At 37.2% G+C, this 11,127-nt stretch overlaps 1 protein-coding gene across 5 annotated transcripts; it reads left to right on the top strand.

Moving 5' to 3' along the window:
- Nucleotides 1–43: 43 nt before the first annotated feature.
- On the top strand, nt 44–10,983 carry LOC110814213 (RNA cyclase family protein). Of its 5 annotated transcripts, XM_088208814.1 has the most exons (3): nt 44–1,285; nt 5,318–6,116; nt 9,331–9,768. In XM_088208814.1, exon 1 carries the CDS (start codon nt 45–47, stop codon nt 1,176–1,178), a length of 1,134 nt encoding a protein of 377 aa, XP_088064940.1. In that variant the 5' UTR covers nt 44; the 3' UTR covers nt 1,179–1,285; nt 5,318–6,116; nt 9,331–9,768. The 5 variants fall into 5 exon arrangements, with proteins under 5 accessions (XP_088064940.1, XP_088064941.1, XP_088064942.1 ...); XM_088208815.1 differs by lacking the exons at nt 5,318–6,116; nt 9,331–9,768 and adding an exon at nt 10,793–10,983; XM_088208816.1 differs by lacking the exon at nt 5,318–6,116.
- The last annotated feature ends 144 nt before the right edge of the window (nt 10,984–11,127 follow it).

The following is an 11,127-nucleotide window of genomic DNA, read 5'->3' as shown; positions in this document are numbered from 1 at the left end:
AAGGGCGGGTCTCCTAAGGACGATTAGAGAGGCAAAGAAGGAGAATGGCGAAGACTTACAAGAGACTCAAAGGAAGCCGGAACATGAGGCAGAGGCTCTTATTGGCTACGCTTTCCTCAACTTCCATTCTCATTGAAGACATCCGCGCCGACGACACTTTCCCCGGACTTCAGCCTCACGAAATCTCCCTTCTCCGCCTGCTCGAGAAAGTCTCCGATGATTGCACCATCGAAATAAACGAAACGGGGACGAAATTGAAGTATGAGCCTGGGATCTTGATGGGAGGGAAGAATCTGGTGCACGACTGTGGTGTTAGTCGATCCATTGGTTATTTCTTGGAGCCTCTGCTTGTGCTTGGGTTGTTTGGCAAAAAACCTCTTTCCATCAGGCTTAAAGGCATTACAAACGATTCAAAGGATCCATGTGTTGATACATTTCGTTCTACTACCCTACCACTCTTGAAGCGTTTCGGGGTTCCTTCAGAAGGATTAGAGTTGAAGATAGTGAGTCGTGGAGCTCCACCTCGAGGTGGTGGGGAAGTTTTCTTCTCGGTTCCTGTTGTTCAATGTTTAACGGCAGTTACTTGGATAGATGAGGGAATGGTTAAGAGGATTAGAGGGGTTACTTTTTCTGCAAAAGTGTCTTCTGACTTTGAACATTCTATGAGATATGCTGCTCGTGGAATCTTTAATAACTTGCTTCCTGATGTTCATCTCTTTAGTGATCATAAAGCTGGTCCACAAGCTGGAAACTCACCTGGTTATGGAATTTCAGTTGTCGCGGAAACTACTTCTGGTTGCTTCATCTCTGCTGATACTGCAGTCTGTTATGACCAGGGAGAAGAAACTGGTGAAATGGAAGATGTGGAAAGGAAGGAGGTGATCCCTCCGGAGGATACTGGCGTGCAAATTGCTTCTTTTCTTCTGGAAGAGATTGCCCAGGGTGGAGTGGTAGATTCGACGCACCAGGGTTTGTTGTTTCTTCTTTGTGCATTATGCCCGCAGGATATCTCGAAGGTTCGTGTTGGGAAGCTCTCACCTTACGGAATAGAAACACTCAGAAACATTGGAGATTTCTTGGGTGTTAAATTTGTAATAAAGCCAGATCCTTCAACTGAGACAGTTATTCTTAAATGTGTTGGATGCGGGTTGAAGAACCTATCCAGAAAGGTCTCGTGATTACTAGGGCTATGTAACTGTACGCATTGATGGCTCCAGTTTTGCAGAGGCGTGTAGCCTTGTCAAGGGGCCTTGATGAGGATATCTCAGCCAGAGATGAGCCAGTGGTGAGAAGTAGTTAGCAAATCTCATTTTTCCCTGTCAAATTGAAAGCTTTATGTTGTTTAGGTTTCGACATTAGGCTTAATACAATTACTATTTGGTTAATAAATCTAGCATTTTAAATCGATGCAGCAGAAAGCATTAGAGTTTTGTTTGATTAAAACTTCTTCAGTTTTATCCTTTGTACACCGTTATATTACTTCTTTTAGTTCGGTTTGCAAGGCATCAGTATGGTGTCACCTATATATATCATAATTATTCACAAGAAAACAGTACTAAAATATATTAGGTCTCCCAAATCTTCCCTTTGATAAGAGAAACAAAATACAAAAAGTTGGTGGTAAAAGCCTCTATGCTGTGGAAAGGAGATGAAGAGGATGATTCATTTGCAACTCTTCCAAGCTTTAGCGCAACTCTTCCAAGCACCAATATGGTGTCACCTATATATATAATGATGATTCACAAGAAAACGTTAATAAAAATATATTTAGGTCTCCCAAATCTTCCCTTTAATAAGAGAAACAAAATACAAAAAGCTGGTAGTAAAGGCTCTATGCTGGAAAGAAGATGAAGCAACTCTTCCAAGCTTTAGTGCCATCTCAGCTCCAAAGTTATAGTCTCTAAACTCCCAGCAACCTATCTGACAATATACTGTTTTTTATTGCCCTAAGAGAGATCTTAATCTGTTGGTTCCTCTATTTTTGCTTCAATTCATTTTATTTATTTTTTCTTTTATTTGCTTACTGCATTACTCGAGTCTGTATTTATGTTCCATGCTATATACTTCCAATTAATGTCCATCTACATTTTTCCTTTAACTGGCAATCCCGCGAACACCATCGTTTTGGTGGAGGGTTCTGACTAGAGCATAGGTATACATATATGATTGAACAGCTAACTAGATTAAATCTTGTTTTATGATCATGGTTTTTCATTTTGAATCTTTGATTGGAAGGTGAGGGTCCATAACCTTTAGGTCCTTATGTCAAAACCAGCCTCTTACTGTGTTTTAGGATCATCCCCCGGAAGAAAAAAGAGAGAGATCTTGGATATGAAGATCCTAAATAAGGAATAAATAGAGGAAATGATTTATTTTTTTGAAATTAGGAAATGAGAAATTTGTAGGAGGAGGAATTTGCATAAGTTGCGGAGAAGGGGATATAGAGTTTGTTCATTTTTCTGTTTAACAGAAATGACAATATTCTCACAGCTTATGTAGTTAGCTGCTTAACTTGAAAAATTAAAATAACCTCAATTTCACAATACGGCAATTCCGTATCAGCAGTCACTTGGCTCCTAATAGTCCTCACCTAAAGGTGTTGAGTAGCGAAGTAGATAGCCCCGCGGGTTCAAATACTCTGTAGGCTGCATTGGTCATTGCTCATGATCGAAGACATGTTGAAGACAATGTTCGAGATGTTACCAAGAAGGTAAAAGTGGAAGCTCCTAATTTTGAAGGAAGAAGAGATTTCAGTTTTTTTAATCGATTAACCTAACTCAATAGAAGAATACTTTAACTTGTATGACATGTCATGGTGCACAAAGAGTTTGATTTGCCACGACAAAGTTGCTTGGATTTGCTGAAATATGGTGGTATAGTATTGATGAGAATATGACGAGAAGGAGACAATTGACAGTTGAAGCATAGGATGAGATGGAAGTCATTCTTTGTGAAAAGTATTTACCTCCCAACTGCTTTGACAAACTTCATAACCAAGTTTACATTTTAAATCAAGGCAACATGTAGATAACTAAGTATACAAAAGTTTGAAGAATTAAATTCAAAGTAAATTTAGATTAAAAGAGAGTTAATTCAACATCCTCTTGCAACTACAACATAAACTTACCTAGTTACCTTAGACATGGAAGCATATTTTAAGTGCCCATCTTCAAGAAAATTTGAATCTTCCCATGGAGAACCAACCTCTAGGAGAAACTCCAGAGCAAATGATGAGATATGAGTAGGTTCTGCACAACAAGCTTAAACTAGAGCTATTTTTGCAAACTCAACTTCCAACAGACCTGACACTAAAAATAAGGAATAGTCTGCTTCAGGCATGGGAAACCAAGCGATATGGGTTATGAATGCCCTAAGAAAAATAACTTCATAGTGGGATAGACGAAGGAGAATAATGGAACACAACAAATAGGGATAGTGATGCTTCCTTTGATGATTATAACTTAGTTGATGATGAAGGCCATGTGAACACTTCCTTATGTCCTTAGTCAAGGCTATTTTTGCAACAACTAAGGTTGAGGAAGATGATTGGTGTCGTACTACAATATTTCAAACTCTTGTAATTTGTGGACCTAAAGCCAAAAAGCTTGTAATTGATGGTGGAAGTTACATGAATATAGTGTTCTCTTCAACCGTAGAGCATCACAAACTTCCCATAGAACCACATCGGCAACCATACATGGTAGCATGGATAATGAGACATCAATCCAAGTAACTAAAAGTGTCTTGTCTCTTTCCATTGTGGTAAGTGTAGAGACACCATCTTGTGTTATGTCTTTCCCATGCAAGTGACTTGTATTCTTCTTGATCGACCTTGGCAATAGATCGAGATGTACATCATACTGAGCGAGAAAATGCATTCCTTTTTTACGGGAACAAGAGACATTCTCTTGCAACCCATGAGTACAACTGCGTCTTTTGAGGTCAGGAAGACTGTGAAGCTTGCAACTAGTGACAAGTTGAAAAGAAACAATTGCATCTTTTGTCAAGAAAGGTGATAGAACAAAGTAAGGAATCAAAGGTTGTTCTTGTTGTACTAAGTAGGTAGGTCAAGGCACCACTAGCATATTCAAAAAGATACAACACGTAGAAGTGACTAGGTTACTCTCTGGGTTTTTTGATGTTGCTCTTATAGATTTGCCAAACGAAGTCCCTCTGTTGTACATTATTCAATATACAATTGACCTAGTTCATGAATCTCGATTACCAAGCGTAGTAACCTTCTATGTAGATCTAAGTGAATACATTTAGTTTAATTGATAAATTGATGAGCTATTTTCTAGGGGATCTTTGCGAGGAAATTTAAGCCTATGTCTTGTCTCTGCATTACTTGCATCCAAGAAAGATGGGACTTGAAGAACGTGTCTAGATAGTGACACAAATCAACAAGATTGCTATCAAGTATAGGTTTTCCATACCTTGTCTTGACGAGATGGTAGACCTTACGATAGGCTCCCCATACTTTTCCTAGATAGATTTTGAAGAGCGATTATTACCAAAACCGTATGAGGCTAGGAGATGAGCGGAAGACAACATTCAAAACACAGGATGACCTATATGAATGGTTAGTCATTTCATTTGGATTATCTAATTCCTAAAGTACTTTGATGTGCATCATAAATCAAGTGTTCCAAGCGTTTAATTTGATTTCTTGTTGTCTACTTGGATGATATTCTTATCTTTAGTAAGTCAAATGAAGAATAATAGTTGGTCCAGAAAAGGTTAAAGTTATCCAAGAGTGGTTAAATTCCAAAAACTCTAAATGAGGTGAGAAGCTTCAACGTCTTGACATCTTTAGATGAGAGGTTTATTGTAGGCTTTAGCACTGTAATGACACTCATTACTAATTGCATGAACAATGAAAAGTTTTCCCTAGATTGAAGCAACACTTAGAGCTTTTGAAAACATCAAGAAGAAATTGATAAAAAGCACTAGTTCTGCATCTTCTAGACTTCTCCAAGGTGTTTGAAGTTGGTTCTAATACATCTTAAATAGGTATCAGTGTTGTACTTAAGTAGAAAGGATATCAATTGGTTACTTTATTGAAAAGCTTAATGATATAGAACAGAGGTAGACAACATTCGACAAAGAAGCCATCATAAGGAAGGTGACTTTCTTGCAAAAATACTTGTTTATAATCAAACATAAGAAGTGAGTAGAGAATGGAGCGTGAGATGTGTTAAGTCATGACAATAATAATCACCTCCATGGCTATCAAAGTATTGAGATCTATTAAAATAAGTTATTTATCTTGTCTATTCTCAAATTTATCTAACAGCGAGACTTGGTACTTCTCTAGTGTTTATTGCAGAGGCAACAACATTATTGGCGACTGAACTCGAGATGATCAAGTTATCATTGGTGATCGAGCGGAAGCTACGGTGATTCTAGCATTGAGGACTTTCATTCCCTCATTAATAATCTTGACTTGACTGATCTCCCAATTAATGGCAGAAAATGGATGTGGAGTAATATGCGCGATCAACCTTCTTTCTCAAGGATTGATAGGTTCCTTATCACCGCCGACCTAATGATTTCACTTCCAAACATTTACAAAAAACTCATGCCCAGGCTCACTTCAGAACATTTTTCCATCATGTTGGTCTCGGATGGAATCCAATGGGGCCCCATTCCTTTCTGCCTGGACAACAAGTGGATCACATTGGATAGTCTCAAAGCACTTGTGAATGACACTTGGAAAAACACTCAAGTCAATGGCACTACTAGTTATAGAATTGCTCAAAAACTCAAAACAGATATTAAGAATCGGACTAAAACTACTGGCAGACAAGAGGAAGAAGGCATTTCAGATATAATTGATGAAATTGACAGTATTGACAGATTAGAAGAACTAAGCAATCTCACTTATGATGATATTGATAGAAGGAACAAATTGAAAGTTGATATGGCTCACAAACTCCAAACGGAAGCTAGTTCTTGGAAGCAAAAATGTAGAGAGAACTGGCATAAGGATGGGGACAGAAACTCTAAATACTTCCATATGCTTGCAAACCACTGCAGAATGGTCAATTTTATTGACGAATTCACTATTGAAGGTCAATTGCTTAAAAACAACAATGATCCAAGAAATGGTGCTTGTAAGTATTTCCAAAAACTCTACACTAAAAGCATTGGCTCTTGCCCTAGACATGATGATTTAATATTTTAACAAAACTGATATGGATGATTGCTTATCATTGGAAAAAGGTTTTTCTGAAGCTCAAATCTTTGATTGCCTGAGGGATTGTAATGGGAACAAAGGCCCAAAGCCGGATGGTTTTATCTCAGATTCATATAGACTTTTTGGAAGGTTGTCAAAAGAGACATTATTGATTTCTTCAATGATTTTCATAATCATGGCTCGTTTGTAAGAGCTCTTAACTCTACTTTTCTTGTCATGATACCTAAATTACCCAACCCGAAGAACATCAAAGACTTCCGGCCTATAAGTCTCATTGGCTGCATATAAAAGTTTCTCTCAAAAGTGTTAGCTAAAAGACTTGCTACTGTTTTACATGAAGTTATTGGGAAATCAGAAAATGCTTTTGTTTTTGGTAGACAGATTACAGATGTTATTCTTATTGCAAATGAAATAGTGGATGGATGAAACCATCAGGAATAACCAAAAAAAGGACTGGATATGGAGAAAGTTTTTGATCACATCAGTTGGGACTTTATTGATTTCATGTTGGAGAGACTTGGTTTTGGTACAAATGGAGAGGTTAGACTAAAACATGCATTTCTACATCTAGTTTTGCGGTCATGGTTAATGGCGGTCTATCAAATTTTTTCATTGCTTCCAAAGGTTTGAGACAAGGTGATCCCCTTTCTCCTCTCCTTATCATCATCGTTATGGAAGCTTTAAATAAATTATTGGAAAGGCTAAAGAATTGCAAGTATTAAAAGTTATCACTGTTGGCCAACAAGAGAATCAAATAGAGACTACCCATCTATTTTTTATTGATGATACATTCATTTTCTGTTAACCTGATATTTGCTCCTTAATTTTTCTATGATGTGTCTTACTCTGCTTCTAGGCAGTATCATGACTGAAAGTAAACCTACACAAATGAGTTAGTGGTTTGGGCATCTTCTCGGGTGACATATTTGTCTGTTTTTTAGGTTGTAAATTATCTCATCTCCCCATTACTCATATTGGTGCTCCTCTTGGTGCTAAATTCAAATATAAAAGCTGTTGGGATCCGATAATTGACATGTTTCATAATTATCTTGCAAACTGGAAGATGAGGTTCTTATTCAAGGGAGGCAGAATTACACTCATCAAAAGCACACCTTCAAATTTTCCCATCTATCTATTATCTGTACTTAATATTTCGACCAATGTTGCCAACAAACTAGATGCCATATAATGCAATTTTCTTTGGGGTGATAGTGATAACAACAATAAAAAACTTCATCTTGTGAATTGGAAAGAAATCAAGAAATCATTCAAAGAAGGTGGACTGGGTTTGAGATCAATTGACAAATTGAATAAAGCTCTACTTGGAAAATGGATATGGAGATTCTGGAATGACAACAACAGCCTTTGAAAATTAATCATTATGAGTAAATGAACGGTTCAATGGTGACCGCAATGATAACTCTAAAATAAAAAACAGTAGTTATGGTTCTATCTTATGGAGAGGTATTTGGAACCTAAGCAACCTTGTTCTTCATAATTATAGGTGGAGCATCGGCAATGACACCAAAATTCATTTCTGGAAAGATATTTGGTTTGACAGAGAAGCGTTCCAATCAAGATTTTTAATGATTTATGCAATTGCTAGATACAAAAACATTTTAGTAAAAGATGTTGTCGAACTCAATCAATGACAAGTGATGTTGTATAGAAGCTTGCAAGATTGAGAAATTGAGAAATATGAACATTTGCTCCAAACTCTATCTCACACCCACATAACTGACAACAATGACAAACTCATCTGGCAACACATCAAATTTGGTAATTTCTAAATTAAGTCCCTGTATAAGAATTTGGTCGGCAATATTCCACAAGAATAGACAAGATTTTCACCTAATATTATTTAGAAATTGGGTGCCACTCTAAGAATTTCCTTTTTTGCATGGGAAGCAGCAAATAGCCGCATCCTTACACTAGATAATTTAATGAAAAGAGGCTTTACAATTGTCAATAGATGCTTTCTCTGTAAAAACAGCAATAAAACGTGTAATCACCTTCTTCTGGGATGTCTGGTCTCTCATAGCCTCTGGTTTACTATTCTTGGCCTCATGGGATTATCTTGGGTCAAGCATAAATCAATTTTGGATGAGCTACTTGCATGGGAAGGATTGAGCTGTCACAAGAAAACTTTTAGATTTGCCTCTCACTATATTTTGGGTGCATGATAGATCGATTTAAGAATCATCACTGACAACTGGTTCTATTATTTCGGATTCATTATTTTAGGACATAATATCGAATGCTTTGATGATCTTGACTCTATAGTCGATTGTTTAATCGATTTGTAAATTTTTTGTAAATAGGTGGTGCCCCTTTGACACTTTTACTTAAATTACAAATTCATACTTTTATTTCAAAAAAAAAAATTTATCTTGCAAAGGTTTGGCATTGTCTATGAAGACTTACTGACTGGAAAATATGATCCTAATGTTTTGGTGCAAGATAGATACTTATTTACAGAGACCTGCCCTGTCCACCCAACATGTCCCTCTAACTTAGAAGTAATCTTGGAATGGGACGTGAAATCAAGGAAAGCTTTCTGCAGATTTTGGCTCTTCTCCTTTTAATTCCTCATCAAATCCGTCCTTCAAACTAGAATTACCTGTGGAGCCCAAAACCCAAAACTCATGAAGAGGCCATTAAGCATCAGTTCTGAAGGGATGCAATCGCTGGTGAATATGATGCTTTAGTTGTAAACAATACTTGTACTCATTCCACCACAAGCAGGGGTTAATGTTGTTGGTTTAAGATGGGCATCTGAAGTAAAAGTGAAACATACAGCAGATGTAAGGCCAGGTTAATCGCCCAAGGTTTAAACACCAACCAAGTGACTAAGATAGAACCTAAGCCAGTGGTCAAACTAGTGATTTCCAAACAATCTTCTCTCTAGCTGTGTCTAATCACCGAGCTGTATGCAAACTAGATGTTAAAAATACCTTCTTAAATGGCTACTTGAAAAATATGTGTATGTGAAGCATCCTGGGGTCTGAGGACACTACCAGACTGAATCATTTGTATCAACTATATAAGGCTATTTATGGTTTGAAGATATGCCTAGGATCTGGTTTCGATGATTCACTTTTCTTCTCTTGCATGGTTCTACCTCAAGCAAGGCTTCCAGTTGTGTGCTCGTGTTAAGACTGAACCAAACAAGGGGCAGGGATCTTATTGTATACTGATGGTGTTTCATCTGGTGCTGTCAAGGAAGAGATTTGGGCATGGGATGAGGTTTGTAATAAAAGAGAATTTGTAAACTTGATTTCTTTAACTATATTTTGAGTTTTATGAAGGGAAAGAAATAGTAGGCTTTCGGGTTGTAGAATTAGAGATAAATAGTTTTATTATTTTGGATCATGACATTATTGGGGATGAAGATTTTGAGAATGTCATTGATACATTAACACTAAACAATTGTAAATTTGTTGTAGATGGACGGTACCTCATTGTTACTTTGTTAATATTTATATTTCACACTTTTTATTTTTTTTAAAAAAACTGATGTTTCATCTAGTGATTGATATTCCGCTAACTTTGAAATGATTTTTCCATGATTTACTTGGTGCTTTAAATTCTTTCTTGGGTATTTCTGTCACATGCAACGAAGCGAGGTCTCTTTCTTGATGAAAGTAAGTATGCCCGTGATTTACTTAGTGGTAGGAGCAACGCAAACCAATCTCTACAAAGTGGACATCCAAGTGTCACTGCGAGTCATTATTTAAGTACATAATTCTTTATCGAAGCACCGTAAGGGTCCTGTGATATCTCTGTTTCCTGACGCATGAATGCTCCACGCGATAATCACTTTCAAACTGTTAAACGAATTCTCGGATATCTATTAGGCGAGTTCTCAGATATCTATTAGGCACAATTTCATATGTCATCCAACTCTGTAGTGACTCTTCTATGCACCCTGTAGATTGTCCTTCCAATGATTGGGCTGGTCGTCAAGATACACGACGATCTACTTCGTGGTATTGCATTTTCTTAGACATTTAATTTCATGGAGTGCTAAGAAAACAGGCCTCAAGGTCCAAGGCAGAAGTTTTTTTAAGCTTGGTAATTTATTAACAAAATTACCCCCCCTCAATACTCTTATGATAACATTAATTCCACTAGTAAGGCATTAGACCATGTCCAGCATGCTAACTCTAAAGAGGAATTTGGTCGGGATTCCTTACTCAATACCTTCCAAGATGAGACCAGTTAGCAGACATCTTAACCGGAGGACTTTTTGGTATGCAGATTGCTTTATCTTCCAACTAATCTAATCGTGGGACTGCGTACAGCTTGCAGTCACATAGTAGAATAAGATAAACAACTGCTATTCTAATTCTCATTTCTATGTTAATGCTCTTGTATCTTGTATAGTCTATTTCTTGTACAACTAGAATGTACTTGAGCATAGATATACCCCACTGTTAATATACTCTGGATCTGGGAGAAATTATTCAGAAAGCTGATGAGGGGGGAGAAAAAGTGAAATGTTTGTGGGTTTGGTTGAGGCTGAAGTATGAATTGTTTTGTTTAAAATAAAATGGGGCTGATGGTGGTCCTTGCTCCTTCGTTGCTGTATAGGTGAAAATTTTAATATCAATACTTGCCAGCTCATTGAATAAAAAGGCTGCAGCCGAAGCAGACAGCAGAAATTTGACAAAAAAACCCTCTCTTGTCTATTCACTACGGCTGTGATTCAGGTGAGGCTTCCTCTCTGTTACTGATAAGTAGCTTTCTTTTCCTCTTGTTCTTTCTCCATCAAATTCGTTAGACACGTCAACCCTCTCTTTAGACACCCCATCAGTACTGTATTTCTTTTATCATGTTCATTTTAACGTCTTAACTTGGTAAATGCTATTAATGTATTTTGTTATGCAGTCTGTCTCGCAAGGCTCTTCAACAGGTTTGGGTACTTT

The sequence above is a fragment of the Carica papaya genome, chromosome 8, assembly GCF_054855325.1.
Source record: "Carica papaya isolate Zhongbai chromosome 8, ASM5485532v1, whole genome shotgun sequence".
Classification (NCBI taxonomy): Eukaryota; Viridiplantae; Streptophyta; class Magnoliopsida; order Brassicales; family Caricaceae; genus Carica; species Carica papaya.
Note: the sequence above shows the minus strand (reverse complement) of the source record. Positions and strands in the feature narration are given on the sequence as shown.

What these genes read in the sequence shown, in the direction of transcription:
- LOC110814213 (XM_088208815.1), top strand. Translation starts at nt 45, where the DNA reads ATGGCGAAGACTTACAAGAGACTCAAAGGAAGCCGGAACATGAGGCAG.